The following is a 15743-nucleotide window of genomic DNA, read 5'->3' on the forward strand; positions in this document are numbered from 1 at the left end:
AAAAGGTTTCAGATAAAACCATAGAAACTGCATGCATTTAAACAGTGAATTTCAATTTAAACAGTGAGTAACAGTCAGTTAGTTGTCAGGGCATCCCATGGGGATTGGAGATAATGATGCTCTTCGGGGAAGAGCTGACAGCAACTGCAACACTGCAGAGCTGAAAGAGTGAAGAAGGACTCTGGCAGAGAGGAGTGTACTCGCAGAAAAGTCTGTAGTAATCAGAAATGAGTTGGGCTAGAAAGAAGAACAGCAAGGAAGAATAAGGGAGGAGAGGACAAATCAGGAATAAAAGGATAATTGTATAGATTTTAAAGGACAGAATAGATGCTTGCAGCTGTATAGCTTGCCCTTCTCTTGTGAGTAGACCCAATTTATCTGTAGTAGTACATGGTCTCAGTTTGGTAATGAATCTTTCTGAGTCAAAGAAAGTGCCGTTGTAGTCTACAGAGTATAGTTTTGCTGTAACTCAAGTGCTGAGATCGATGCAGAAGGATTTGCATAAGGTACCTCCTTGAGGAATGGCACTGGATTACTGAAAATTAGATGCATCCCATGTGTCTCAGTTTGCAAGATAAGTGAGAAATCTTGGCTAAATGAGCTCTCTCTGCTGAGGCAAGATGCAAAGACTAACTCTTGAATGTAGTATGTTTTGACAGCACATGCATTTCTGTGCAACAGTTGCTTAATCACTTTAATTCAAATCATTGGACTAAGATGACCACAGCTTACTAGTTGCAACGTATGTTGGTGGTCCAATAGCACTTACTGTCTTCCTTATACTCTAGAATCAGCTTCCAAGGCATATGAGACAATTAAGTGTTTTAGTCACATGAAAGTTTCCCTGGTGGCTTGACTGTTCATTTGCCTTGCTCTGCTTTTTGGAGTCAGTTGCTATCACTGCCTTTTTTGTACCACGTTCAGGCATAGCTTCATGGTTACAGTCCCAGTGAGATTATGTAAACTAGGGGAATTATCTTTTTTTTTTTTTTTTTTTGTGTGAGACTTTCATTCTTCCTTGCTGTATCACCTCTGTCTAATCTGTCTAATTTTATGGTTTTACCTCTTAGGTTGACCTCCACTGAAAAGCAACTGAATGGATCCCAGAACAGCCTTCACAGTGCTGCACCCTGTGAGCCAGGGACGTATTCCACAGGTGAGTGACAGTGCCAAAGACTGTGAAAGTGGGGGTGGGTATGCTGGGATGCTTTCATCTTTTTTCAAGAACTGACAGGGAAAAAACTTATCAGCAAGAAAAAACACAGCTGCCTCTTCTACATGTAGTGGTTCTTAGGTAACAGTCTGGGTTCAGCTGTGTGGGGAATTTAAAGCTCCTGGGATTAAAAAGGCTAAACAGAAGGGAGCATAGGCTGAGTTTCATAGAGTTGGAAGACCCCCTTAAAATATGGTTGGGGAGGGAAAAAACCACCTTGGCTCAAGTGGTTCCTTTTTGCTTTAGACTTTGGCTCAAGATGCTCTCTTGTTTAAGCTTGGCCTGTAATAAAGGGCCAGGACATACTTTACATTTTTCTTTGGTCTTGCAGAAAAGCTCTTAGTGCAGAAAGATATAGCTGAGACTTGTGAATCAGCTGCATAATGAAGTCAAGTAGTAGATGTGAAAATATCTGATAGAAAATCACTGAAAGTTACAGAATCAAATCTTAGTCTTTCCTTAGTGGCTAATTAATTCAAACAGGTTTATCTGCTGATAAGTTCTTAGCAAATGAAGACCCAGTCAGTTTTGCAGACCTACTGGCAGGTCTTGTAAACCTGTACTACCTGTGGCTCACAGTAATTTGTGATAGTGTAATGGAATATGTGGACACATTATGTTCCAGAATGCTTTGAAAAATTATGTTTCTGATCTTCTGTTTTGAAATGGAACCGTGAAAACATGACTTAAGTGTTGCTAATGCAGTGATCTCTGTGTTTTCAGAGGCTGAAAGAAAAGTTTGTGGAGGGGTTCATCTCTTGGATATTTATCTCTGAAATTAAAATATGACATTTCCTTTATTTATGTCAGTGATTGTTTTGCTGATCCTCTAGCACAAACATTCAGCTAATGCACTTAATGTACAATTCCAAACTGCCTCCCACACTTTACCACTTGCCAAAAACTCCAGTTATCCTACCCGAAATTTTATAGGGTGAATGGCCACAGCCAATATAAAAACACCCTGTGGTACACTGGAACATGCCAGTGTACTCTGGCATATAATGGCATTATCCAAACAAATAAAATTATGTCAACCCTGTACTACATATATAGCTGAATCAAAAGTTTTGGTCTACTGTGTAGTGCAATTTAAGTTTTTAGTACAGTATACAAAGCAAGGTTACAGATAAATTTAAAAGTGATGTTCTCAATATATTGATAAAATTGTTCTGTTGAGTGGACTTACATGAAGGTGCTTGTGTGCTGGATTCTGCCTTCTTTTTCACATTTTCAAGAGTACTGTTGCAGTTGCCACCCTGTCATTTTAACCTTTTTAAGAGAATCTTTCCATTTCCTCTGGATACTGTTACGTGTGTCCGTGATAACCGTAGGTAGCCTTTTGCTATCCTTCCCCATTTCTGTGAATATCTCCGCAGTGCATGCATGAAGATGGGTGATAATATTAATGATGGTATGCAACAGCCAGAGCTGGAGGAATAATAGAGGCTAGATAACAACTGTGAAGTTCAGGGTAGTCACTCCTCTGTGAATACTTGTAATCCAGTGAGAATTGAGAACTTCAGCTCATGTTTCCTTCTGTAGAACTGGTCAAGCTGCATTGTGCTAAACTGCTCTCTCTGAAGCTGAAACAAAGGGTTAGCCTGCTATTTAACTAAGAATATCAGGGCCTAGGTAAAGCCCAGGTTTGGCTAGGGGTAGGCTAGTAGAACCATGGTGGGTGGGTCACTCAAAGCTTCCTTGCTGCTAAAAGAGGTTCATAGCTCCAAGAACAGTGCTAAATATTGCTGTGATTAAACTAACCAGAGCAAGATGTGTGTTCTTTGAAACTGGGGAATGATATTTTCTTCAGCTTTGCACCAAGCTACTGGTATGTGTCAGAGGCTGTTGTGCCCAGTTTGTGTCTCAGAAACTACTCTGCAGTAGTAGTCCTTGCTGCAGGAACAGCTGTTTTTCTTCTTCACTCTCTCCATTGATTGCTTACTCTAGGGCCCTGATTTCCCCTCAGCAGCAGTTTACTTGGGGTTACTGTTTCACATGTATTGAGTATCTTAGATGCCAACTGGAGAGGTTGGACACACAAGTCATAAAGCAAATCACAGAATAAACTGCAAGGATTTAAAGATAGAAGGCTGTGAAAAGCTACGGATTTAAAAGAGGAACCAGGCAGAACCTGGGTATAAACACATACAGATGTTCAGAGATGTGTGAGAAGCTTGAATAGGCCTTCTCCTCTAACAGCCTATCTGAGAATAGTTATGGTGCTCAGTGAAGAAGCATAATAAAGGTGTCACGAGTGATCTTACCTCAAGCCAGGATGTTGCTCAATGGAAGAGAGAATCAGGCAGTATGGAAACTTTTAACTAGACTGTCCAGAAGACAGTTCAGTAGTGGTTAGTGCTGCAATTGTAAAATAGCAGCTGTAGACACTGTTGTGCAGTGTGCTCAGATTCTTGAGAACAGATCCTTTGAAATAAAAGGGAAAATAAAAGTCAGCATTTCTGCAAGGTAGCTCAGGGTTCTGAAACAAACCACCCCTACAATGAAAGTAGCCTCATCCTCACTTCACAGAGAGGCAGAAGTTGTGGGAGCTGTCTGTCACTGGTGTAATGAGAGAGAAGGCAGAGAGCCTCATGACTCTGTACAGACAGGAATCTAAATGTGAAAGATAGCAAATGGGGGTTATTTGTAGTGTTTGAAGAGACAGGTTCTTAGCAAAATTTGTGGAAGTTTAGCAGGATTTATTCTAATAAAGAAATACTAAGAATTGCTACCTCTAGGGAACATTTAAATTGCTTGTGACCTGACTTTTCACTGAACACCCAGCTGGTGTTCAGTGGGTTTCTGAAAATAGAGCCATTATCACATTGCTTTTTTTTCTGTATTACTTGGAGGGTCCCTCAGCATGACACTGATTGTTTCCTGTTTTGTGGAATTCAGCAATTCAGTTACTATTATTGAAACAGGGTGATTTTGAATTAAGGAACCAGTTCACTTCTCAAAGTCTTCTTCAGAGTATAGCTTGCTGAGTAACCGCTAAGTATTGTAGTTGGTTGTTCAGGTCCATGTTGTCTTTAGGAGCCTGTGCTTGGTATATGGAGGCTGTGCTTGAGTTCAGATGATGGTCAGGCTGGTCATTTTTGTTTTACTATATGTTTTAAAAATATAAGGTGTATGGAGACGTTTTGCCATGTTTTGCTGGTTTATTTTCCTTTCCTCTCTAGTGGCATTAGGTAAAAAGTGTGTGAATTTGTTTTCTCCAGAAAGTGAAGATCTAGGAGAAAGAAAGGTCATTTTTCCACTAGAATTTAGCTTTTGAACAAGCTCGCAAGAAATATCAAGGAATTTTTGTAGTTATGTGTCAATCTCGAAGTTAGAAATTATTTCTGTTGATTATTTTTCATTTTTGAAAATGCTAACACAAAGGAGGTTTTGGGGAGACCAGAGGATGAAGAGCAGTTTATGAAAATGTAACAGCATAGTCCTAAGCAGCTTCTCTATTCCTGAATTGGACTCTTGTTTACAAAAGTTTGGAGATAAGAACAATCTGAAAGTATAGTTAACTCCTCAGTGCAGCTGTAGAGTAGATGCTCAAGTTGTTTTTTATTTGGTTTGGTTAACAGCAACTGTTGAGTTGCTGTATGAATGACGCCTGTGTTCTTTAGGCTTTTATCCTTCGTTTGCTGCCAGCTTCTTTGGAGTTTCTGACATTTTTATTTTAAAAGCTTCAGAAGACAGAACACCTCTGGGGTTCTGTTTTGCTATGACAAAAACATAATGTACTAATAAACCATATAATTACAAACATGAATCATTAAAACTGTGCAAGACTGATGGCTCCAAACTTGACAGGACCTTCATCTTTCCATAATCAGACTAATTAACAGTAATGCGGTTTTATTGTACTGATGTTTATATTACTAATGTTCACTTAACTTTTCCACTGTGCTTGCTGAGAGGAGAAAAAAACCCTAAGAATTAGAGGAGGTCAAAATTAATAATATGCACTTCAAGTTTGACAGTGAAGACTGCTAATTCATGCAAAGTCTTGGATCTCTACATAGTCTGGTTAAATACATGAGCCTAAAACTAATTTATTTGTATTTTAGTTCTCTGGAGAATACTTGATGCGGAAAGTGAATGTCAAAACTCAGTCCGAATCTAGGATGAAACTTTTTGAGCTAGTTGGTATAGACTGGATTTTATTTCCCATGATTCTCAGTTCTGTAGCTGTGCTTAGTTGCAGGGTGATGAACAGTTGTCTGTTTATTTTAGACATTCACCTGCCCCCGTATCTGCATGAATGCCAAGTCCAGGAAGTATGCAACTCTTTGAAATAAAGTGTGTTATCATCTGTAAGGGCTTAAAACTGCATCCTGAACTGCAAAGAGACTAGAAGAACATGGGATTAATAAAATGGTTTGGATCTAATCCATGTAGAAGACAGGCTGCTATTCTTAATTTTCTAGTGATATCCTTCTTTAGGCTAAGGTGGAGAGCAGTGTTTGAATGACATCCAAATCTGATGGGTGTGTAAGCAGTGTGGTCCAGTGTGGAGCAATGAATGGAGCCTGCTTGTAAACTAGTGACAGAAATGAGCACTTTTGTACTCACTCTTCTCACCATCTAGCACGCTCCAGATTTTCTTCATTTTACAGAAAATCTACAAGTAGACTGTGTATTTTTGAAGTTTTTTATAGCCAAGATTATTGTATGGACCTTCAAAACAAGGTCATGTTATTATGTCTTGTTACTGGAGATCTGAAATTAGAGTTAGCATTGGAGGTGCTAAGCCTTGACTGGCTATTGCCTACCCACTGCTTGAACATTATTCTTGAAATGCAGCCTCTTTAGATTCCTTTAGCAGGTGTGCAAATGTACAAGCTTCTAAATTGTCCTGGTCCAGGAAAAAAAAGGGCAAGTAAACACAGCAGGCATATAAACAAGACACATACAATTACTTCATATTTTTTGCCAGATCAAAACAAACAAACAGAAAAATCGTGTGGAATTTGGAGATGCTTTTATCAACGAGAATGTCTCAACTCTCTTGGAGCAGAAAGGGTGGGGATGGGGTGTAATATGTACTGTTACCACTGTGCATGGCCTGTGTCAGTCTTCCAGCCATTTGTTACAGTGGGGTGGAATTCCCAGCTGCCCAGCCTTGTCCAGACTTCCTCAGCTTCTGCCAGGTTCCCTGCAGCCTTGGAAAGCAGTAGATTGTTGAACACCAATGTGTTTATTTTTATGTTGTTACCACATTCCCAGGAGGAACCTTGACTATGATTTCAGCTGGTCTCACCACACTGTCCAAATCCTTCATCAGGAGCAGCTGGGAATAGAAATCACTCAGGTTTCTACACAGCACATTGCTGGTACGCTTCCTCCTTCTCAGTAATCCTGTTAATTCCAGTCTTCATTTGCCACCCTCCTGGTTCTCTGTGTTGTTGCTGTGACTGACTGCACAAATGGTCTTCAGTTCAAAAGATGACCTTCAAATGGGCACCTCAAGTAACCTCTACCTCAGACTGCTTTGAAGACCCAGGCACAAGGTATCTTATGACACAAAAGAGCAACTTTTGATGTCACCTCATTACTTATCCTAGTCCAGGAATGGAGTTGTGATGAGCTCTTCCACATAAATCCTCTCAGAACCACCTGTCTGGCTGAGAAGCTCTGGGTGGTTCATTGAAGAGGGAGCTCCTGTGTGATAATCCAGCACTTTGCATCAAACTTTTGTGGTGCAGTCTCTTGCCCTGCATATAGCTTTTGTTAACAGCAGTTCTGTCAGTATCTCTCTGTAATGCTGTCTCCATGCAGAGAAAGGACCATTGAGAAACAGAATTAGTCCCTTTTATCATACTTTGGAAAGCTGGGCTTGAGTTGAATCCTACTATTGTGCCTCCCTTTTTGGGAGGGCAAAGAATCAGTTACAATGGAGGATATTTAGTTGCACATTTGTTCTTATAGTTATCTTCCTAAAGCCATTGTTTTTTTATGCATCACAAAAACATCCTGAATAATTTCTCTCTTACCCTACTGATTTCCACAATTTTATACAGAGAGCACACAGGAAGGGAGGAAAATAATTTCACTCCCTTCTTTAGTTGATCAGTCAGTCCCAGATCAGATAATGACACATAAGCCTCTAGTACCAGATGGGCCTGAAGGGAAAGGAGAATGGTGAAGAGGCTTTCTTTTTACCCCATTTCCTATTACTCTTTGGAGGGGCAGGGAACCATTATCTTATGACTAACAATGAGCAAATATTGATGTTTTGAATCAGTACCTTTAAAATAGATACAAGTTATCAGCAGGACATGACTATGTTTGAGTTCTGAGAAAAGTGTATGTAAGTCTCATTAAGTCTCAGCAGAGTGTAAAGTGCTGCCAGAAGCAGCATTCCAGGCCTTTCTCAGATAATAATATCCAACTCAGCCATCGCCTCTCAGATAGAACTGAGGGTCAGTGTTCACTTCTAATCATTAGAAATGACATCTATTCTTTAACTTGTGAGAGGAACCTGCCCCTCACATCTTTACTCAACCTTTTGCCTTTCTTTTGTGAAAGGAAGGGGCTTTTTCCTGTTGCTGCTGATCTCATGCCATTGAAAGGACATTCCACATCTCAGGACTCTTCCTGAGAAAGCAGAAGAAAATGGAAAGAACAGTCTTTAGAGTCAGCTTCCCTGTCTAAGAACTAGAACTCAGCTTGAATTTTAGGAGCCTTTGCTTCTGACAAACTCAGAAGCAGGGTAAGTGATGATTGCAGGCAGTTGGCATTTTTGCCTGATGGGAGGCTTGGGCATTGCTTGTTCTCAGTAGTGAGGTGATGGCGAGCTGCCTGTGTTCCTTGCTGTGTTGGAAATGTCCTTCAATATCAGGTGTGCAAACACACAGGAGAGGTTATATAATATTTTGGCTGCTTCTGTCTCACATCTGGTCTTTTGGCATTAAGCTACCTATAGAGGGAATGACTTTGCCCATCCAAATTGGATTTTGTTTTAATCTGGCATTGTTTTATTGAGGCTAAAAATAGAAGCCAAAATGTGTGTGAATAGGCTAAAATGTGTATCCGAACTTACAAAATGAAATGTGGGGAAGAGCCAGAGAAGAGGGAGCCACAGTGAACCAGGGAGTAGAGAGATGAGTAAGAGAAATCAGAAAGAAAGCTGGCAAGTACAGAAGGGCATTAGCAGTTGGGATGAGTGTGTGGTAAGTGTCTTTAACATGGGGAGCAGGAAGGCTTGTGCTGACTTCCACTGGTATTTCTCTACTTGTCAGTGAGTCTGCTTGCTGCTTTTTTATGCAGGAAGACTTCTCTGGAATACAGTTGTGTGTATACATCACACTCCCCACATACACTCAGACGCCCACATCTCCCCACCCCCCCCAAGAAAATTTTCATGACTTGTAACTGCTGCTTTCCCTTGCCTGCATGGTCCAACAAGTCAGGTTGAAATTGTGCCCAAAATATGGGGGAGGGAAGGCTGGCTTTCTGTTGTCAGCTGTCCTGGCTCGCTAGTGTCAGTCACCTATGGATATAAATAAACCCCATTTATTTATTGCCTTTCTTAGTTATACTATGTATTATCAAGAGAATGCTGGGCATCATTCTAAGATCAGAAATTCACTCTGGGGTTAAAAAAATCTGAATTTCTAGGATAATCTTAGCTTTTCAGGGAGAAAGAAAGTTCCTGCTTTCGACACTAGATTCAGGAGACTTCAGTAAAGCTGCTCAGTTCTCCCACAAACTTTCCGCGGGTAAGATGAAACAGTCCAAACTAGCTGTAAAAAGTATTAGCATGGGCTCCTGACCCAGTACTGTCACCCAGCCTTGTGCTTGTTTCTGTCTTATTCCTGCAGCTTGGAAGCACACTAGATTAGGTGCTGGTTTGTGAGCAAGGCCATGTACATCTGTGCTGGGAAAGTCTATATGGCAGTGAATTTTAGTGTGCAGATACCTCTTAAATGACTTCATGCAACTCCTTTGATTTTCTTGTGACTCAGAATCATATCCATAAAAGGGAGGTCATCCTTTTCTTCCCCCTGTGACTGTTCTGAGTTTTTGAGGTGCAGTCATGGGTGACATAATAGTATGTAAACATGCGGACAGACATGGGCAGATACTTTGACACCTCATGGCAGGCAGAGAGTAAAGGAGGCTCATGCTGTTGTGTGTGGTGATTCACTACAATGACTCTTTATCACTGGAGAGAATCAATCCTTAATGTTGGCTTCTGTCAGCAGTGAGCTCTTTTTCTGTTCCCACTACTCAACCAGAACCTCCAAATACTCAACTGCAAGGAGGTGGAATGCTCACCAATAGCTTTGAAAAACTTCAGAGCATTATATATATTCATATTTATGAAATTACTGAATTGGCAATGAGTTCCATTCTTGATAGGAACATGCATATTTACTTGCAGACATAGGAATGCCCCTCTCTGTGCTGAGTCCTCAAGGTACAAGAATACACAAGAACTCAAGGAAAGTGATTTTAGCTCAGTTTGTGTGAAAAGACAAACTATGCTCTGCGTTTCTGTAGGAATAGGAAGGCTCAAACATCTTCAAAACAGGAAAATGAGATTGAAGATGGCTGCCTTCTCTCATGGGCCTTTGTTTCCTTAATTTTAGCATATTGCCAAGGGATACATTTCTGAACTGGTATCCCGTCTTAATGCACATGGTTGACAGTTTGCTTCCTGATTCAGTTTTCACATTTTCTGTGTGGTGACATGGCTGGCAATTCCACTTTCTAAACATCTTTCCAGATCCTCTGTGCTTTGTGATGTTTGGCTGTATGCTGGACTTTCAAGGAGAGGGAGTGTATTTTCTTTAAATATAGCAATATTTTTAATAAACATCTCTCAACAAATGTCACTCATGTTTAGGAGCAAGCTGATGTGCCAAATACACAGGATAAGCTTCACCTACTAGATTAGATGTAAAATGCAAACTGTCCAAAATAAACTTGGTACATTTCTAAGTGTTTTGGTTTTTTCTTTTTAAACGGCTGTCTATGGATGTTTAAGTAAAAGAAGTGAAGATGACATTGACGTTTTCCCATAATGTGCCTAAATAGTAAAATGCTGCAGTATGTAGAAGTCAAAGCTGTATCTTTATAATAATTGGGAGGGGGCGGGGGGCAAATTCCATCTTCCAAATTTGTTTCTTTTTAAAGATCAACCTTTCACACACCTAGCTCTCCTGCAGCAAGGTCCTCAGCATGTGTTGGAGTGGGAAACTAGACTCCCATGCAAGCAAATGAGTAAAAGACCCAAAGAAAGAGATAAAGCATATTGATGTGGGAGAAGGATTTAGAGGAGGGTGCATGTGAAGAGATGAGTCACGTGAGTCAGAAGCAAGAGTGAAGAAGGTATTCTGGTGCTCGAAAGGAATACCAAGAGTACTTTTTCACACAGTAGCTTACTAAGTTAGGTTTTGTTATACTGGTCTGTGGTCTCATCTATTGTGGCAGAGAAGTTGTGTAATAGGGAGACCCAGGTTTCAGGTGAATGTCTGAGATTTGCAGAGCAGTGCAAATCAGCAGTGCATCAGTTTTGCCCACAAAACAGTCCTCCATGATTACTCAAAATCTTTGAGTAAAAAAAACTTTGGTTTTTTTCCCAGCTTCTGCTCGCAGAGAAGGATTAATGCAGAACTCCAGGTGAGGAATCCCAAGAGTTGCTTCAAGTATGGGACAAAGGAAGAAACAGCAGCAGTGCAGCAGTGACTTCACACCATCACATTCCCATATCAGGCAAAAAAGAGAGAAGAGGAGCCTTGGTGAGAGAACAACCCACTGAAAAGAGTATCTAAACATCTGTGAAAGCAGATTGTGGTGATACACCTGCAGGCTGAGATGAATGAATGCTTCTGAGGGCTTCTGCTGCTGAGTCTTTATCCCTTCCCTCCATTTCTTCCTGATCACTAACTGTGAGATCTTTGTGTAAGACAAGAGATCTTTCCTGCAGCTGTTCTTCCGAAAGTCCAGGTTTGAACAGAAAGTCTCACTTGCTCGGCCATTTCAATCTGTTCTAGTCTGGTAATCGCCAAGATTCCATGCTTTCATCACATGGCAACCATCAGCAGAGAAAAATATTAAAACATGCGACTGGAGATGTCTGTGTTGGTTGCCATCTTGAATTTTGGCACAGAGCCATAGAAATTAACAGTTTAAATAAAGTAATTTCATTTGTTTGTTTTGGTTATAATTTCACTTACTAATTCACACGCCTAAAATATTTGCCATTGTTATACTGAAGAGGATTTTGAATCTGTCTTTGTCTCGTAAGATACTTGTATTCTGTGTGGCTTATTTTGTATTTTGATTTCTGTTTGTTTAGACTTTGTAAACGTTTTAAATTGGCTGATGTTTTCAGACCCAGGCTTGAACCCTAAGGCCCAGGTGGCTCTTATCAGTTGCAATAGTGTCTTGCTGAAGCACTCCAGTTAAAATTTGCCTAGTATTATGAAAATTAGATTGCTTGTGTTAGAAAACAATGTCAGCAGCTGGAAATTGTATTGGGGAGAAGATCCATCCATCCTTAAAATGAACAGGAAGCAGCTTCAGCTCTGGCTCTTTGTTGGTGCCAAGTTAAAGGAAAATTTAGTATTTTGCAACATCTGCCTTGTCCAACAACAAGGGATGTGATTGATAGTTCTCAAAGGTAAAAAGTGTTCTATTGCTTGTATCAGAGTCTCCAGAGATTGGATTCAACATCCTGTTTCATCTCTTTTCTTACTCCACTTTCCCTTGTCTTTTGTAGTTTGTATAGTCAGTGTTAAGAGATCATTCAAATATGTTGACAAGTAGATAGTGATCAACCCAAAGGACTGACAAAAGGAACTGTGTCAGAGAGGGAAGGTGTTTTCTCTTGAAATTATTATGTTCATGTTCACTCTTGAATTCTACATATTTTCTGTCACTCAAGACCAGACAAATTGTGAGAAGGTTAAATAATTATGTTCATACCTTATTAGTTTCACCATCACTCACTTCAGGCATGAATTAATAGGACAGAACATGCATTTTTCTGTTTCTGGTACATTCACACATGTGACACACTGAATACTTCACTTGTCTGAAGTGCAGCTCTCTGATACAGCTGTTCCCTTCCTTAGCTTATCTTTCATTTCCATTAGACAGTCATGATCACGTTCATTTTCTTCACATTTTTGTTGGCTCACGATTAGTGAAAGTTTAGTTGCAGAAGTTGTTACTTCAGACATGTGCACATTCTTAGCAGCTGTGGGCTTCAGGACTTCAGGTCTGTCTTCTCACAGCCTATTCTGCTATGCTTGGTATTGGCTATTTCCATGTAAGATTGAGCTTCAGTAAATAACAAGTCCATTCCTTTCTTCCTCCCAAAGGATCTGAGTTATCCTTATTCCACTGGGTTTTATGTGCAGGATTGAGTAGCTGTAGGATATACATCCTTACGGACCTCTCATCTCTGCTTTTGTTTTCTAGTTTGTTTGTTCAGGTTATCACCGCTGCTGCTGAAAACTGTAGAGAGGTTTGTAGGATAAAGATTTCATTAGCTCAGGAAAGGTGATTCTCTTATAGGAATAATTGTCAGAAGCAATGTTCTTACATATTTGTCAAGAAAATTACCAATTAGGGCTGGCTTATTATGAACACAGGTGAATTGTTTTGTCAGCTTTGCCAGTCTTGTACCCACTCATTTTGGGATAATGATTTGAACTTGGTTACAGACAGTTTTCCTGAACTTCTTTGTATTGCATGTTAGATGTAGCCAACCCCCACATCTGTAACTGTGATGACTTAGTAGCAGTATATTAAATGTCCTATCTCTGAGATTTTTTAAATATTCAGGAAAATGCACAGTGCAGTCTAAGACCCTTATTTTGAAGGGATGAATTTTGTCAGGAGCAGTGAGGACTTGCATTCTTTTGCCTGAGAAAATTTTTCTCCTGCTTCTGACAAATAAAAAACACAACCCAGGAGTATCAAGACTGGTCCTTTGCCTGAAGCCGAACACCTAGACCGTTAATTCCTGTTTATTCTCAGGATGTGCTCAGCCAGAGCATCAAATGACATAGCAGTATTCCTTTGTCTTGAGCATCTGCTGATCCCATCTCTGAACACAAATGCTGATACACTGGGAACATGTGCAATAGAGAATCAGGAACAAATTCTGCGATTCCAGCCTCTTATTTTTTCCACCCCCTGTATTCTTCAGCCTGGAGTCCATATGTCTTTGTGCATGGTGGGTACTGTGTACTGAAGGGTAACATGTATTCTGTCTTTTTGCAGCTCTGCTACCTCCGTGTCTGTCCCTTTCCATAAGCCTCTTAGTGCTGCAGTTAAGAGATTCAGTGGGGAAGCATAGGACTGTTTCCCACCCGTCTTGGGAGAGAAGGCATTTTACAGGAACTGTTTCCTACTACAAGGGAGGGAAGTAGAATAGTAACCATTTTGGATATATAATAGTTGCACAAGGGGAGTACAGTTATATGTGTTCCTCAAGTGTGGTTTATTTTTTCTCTGTATTCATCAATGGTTCCATCAGAAGTGTCCTTCTTCACTGCAAGACAATTACTAATAGAAAGCCCCAGCAATCATTCAGCATCTCAGTGGTGACGGTGAATAAAGTAATCAAAGGATCCCCCTCTTCTGTGATGTTGCTATCACTTCTGACTTACAGAGCCTGTTCTAATGACAGAGAATCAGGCTTGTTAGGTTTGAAAGCAGTAATGTGCACATCAGAGTCCTGGAGGCTGAGCTAATGAGTTCATACAGCATTTGTGCTGTGTTTGGGTGATGAGCATACCACGACATAAAAATTAAGGGCAGGGTTATTAAATTCCCTCCTTTCCAGAAGAGCTGACTTGTGCTCAATATGTGAAGTATCAAGTTTCCTTTTAGCATGTTTTATCTTGACCTTTAAAACAGCCTCACAAGGCATATGAGTGCCATCAATGGGAAGATCATGTTGTGACCCTAGACAAACCACTTAGTCTTGGATGCCAGCAAGATATACTGAAATTTCTATTCTCAAGACTAGGTATTTTTTTGGACAATCATGATTTCTTGCAAATGCTCCTTACTATGATGCCTGCAAGGTCAACAGATGTATCTCTGATATTGATTCTACATTGTGGAAGGAAGTTTTGGTATCAAGACCTTTGTTTACTTGTAGGAATCTCAGTGCTGTGCCTTTTCCTCATAACAGCTACTCTCCATGTGCATGGAGTTGCATGGCTGGCAGTGCTAGACCATTCTTCTTTTCCTGAGCAGCTCATTGATGTACTGATGACTTTACAGAGCAGACTTGGATTCTCAGCATGCATTCTCTAAGACCTGTACCTTGTAGTAATACAACACTTCCTGTAATTTTGGATTATTTGCTGGAAACAAAAGTAGTCTGTCTCCCATTTTATTTTTTGAAGTTTACTTGATAAAACTGCCAAAGACTTTTTATCTCAGTCAGTTCTATATTTGCTGATAATCCTGGGCTCACTGAATCTGAATGGATTATTTGCTGGTGTATAAATAGTTGGATTTTTTTGGTTGCAGTAAGTGGCTGATTAATCCTCTTCAAATCATTTCCTTTCTGAACACATTATTCTTATGGTTCTGTCATAAGTTTCTTTCCCAAAGAAGCTTCTGAGCTTTACTTAAATCTGGGGCTGGGCTTTTTTTTCTTCTAGAACTGAGACATCCTTGTTTACACCAAACATCAGGAGAACCTTATTTAACTTTATAGAACTGAGATTGCTTATACCAGTGGCTTAGCATTCATCATTTTCTTCATGCAGAAAGTGGTTAATTGGAAAAGAGATGAGTAAGGGAGAAGTTGAAAAAGGAGCAATAGTTCACAGTCATGCCCACTAGAAGTAGGAGCATCAAATGAAACTAACATCTACAAGTTTCAAAGAAAAAAAATAAAGAAAGTGGGGGCAGATAGCAACTTTTTTTCCGCAGTATGTACTTGACCTATGGAATTTCTTGTTACAAGATGTGAATACAAAAAAAAGAGTGTGTGGTTTGAAAAGACAAGTAGACAAATCCATGAAAAAGTAATCTGTTAGGGCATATTAAATGTTAAAACTGAAAACCAGGAAGTTTCTAAGATTTTTCAAATTACTATTCTGGGGAAGTCTCACAATGGGCTGTTCCAGTTTTTAACTTATGCATCAGGCATGGGCTGTTGACCTCTGTCCAACAAGAGCTAGGCTAGGTGGTCTTGCAGTCTGTCTTTGTATGGGTTTTTTATTTTGACAGTTGCAGTACAGACTACTGGCCAGGACAAAGCTACTTTTGTGACAATGGCATGTTCCATCAGAATTCATCCGGTGATCCTTGAGTTTTCTCAAGAAAAGTGTCTGTTTGCTGACATATGCCAAGTTGTCACATGCAACTTGTGTATGCTTTCACCTGGCTGGGCACTATATATTGCAGAGGTTTTCAGAATGATGAAACTTTTAAAAGCACATAAGGGATACCAAGATCCACCTCTAGACAAATGGAGATTTTGGACGAAAGTCGATTGCTATATGGAAGTCATCCATAATATAATCCTTGTAAATGGTTAATTGTG

The 15743-nt window shown here is 40.0% G+C and overlaps 1 protein-coding gene across 16 annotated transcripts in view; it reads left to right on the top strand.

The window, feature by feature from the left end:
• Positions 1–15260, top strand: part of TTLL5 (tubulin tyrosine ligase like 5) — a 126960-nt gene extending 111700 nt beyond the window's left edge. For 11 of the 16 annotated variants that reach the window (XM_038139871.1, XM_038139865.1, XM_038139870.1 and 8 more), the window contains 2 exons: positions 1071–1156; positions 6443–10760. In XM_038139871.1, coding sequence (XP_037995799.1) covers positions 1071–1156; positions 6443–6516 — 160 coding nt within the window. In that variant the 3' untranslated portion in view covers positions 6517–10760. Of the gene's footprint in view, positions 1–1070; positions 1157–6442; positions 10762–10806 lie in introns of those variants that run through there. The other 5 variants (XR_005257284.1, XM_038139868.1, XM_038139880.1 and 2 more) reach the window with 3 other exon arrangements.
• Positions 15261–15743: the final 483 nt, after the last annotated feature.

The sequence above is a fragment of the Motacilla alba genome, chromosome 5, assembly GCF_015832195.1.
Source record: "Motacilla alba alba isolate MOTALB_02 chromosome 5, Motacilla_alba_V1.0_pri, whole genome shotgun sequence".
NCBI lineage: Eukaryota > Metazoa > Chordata > Aves > Passeriformes > Motacillidae > Motacilla > Motacilla alba.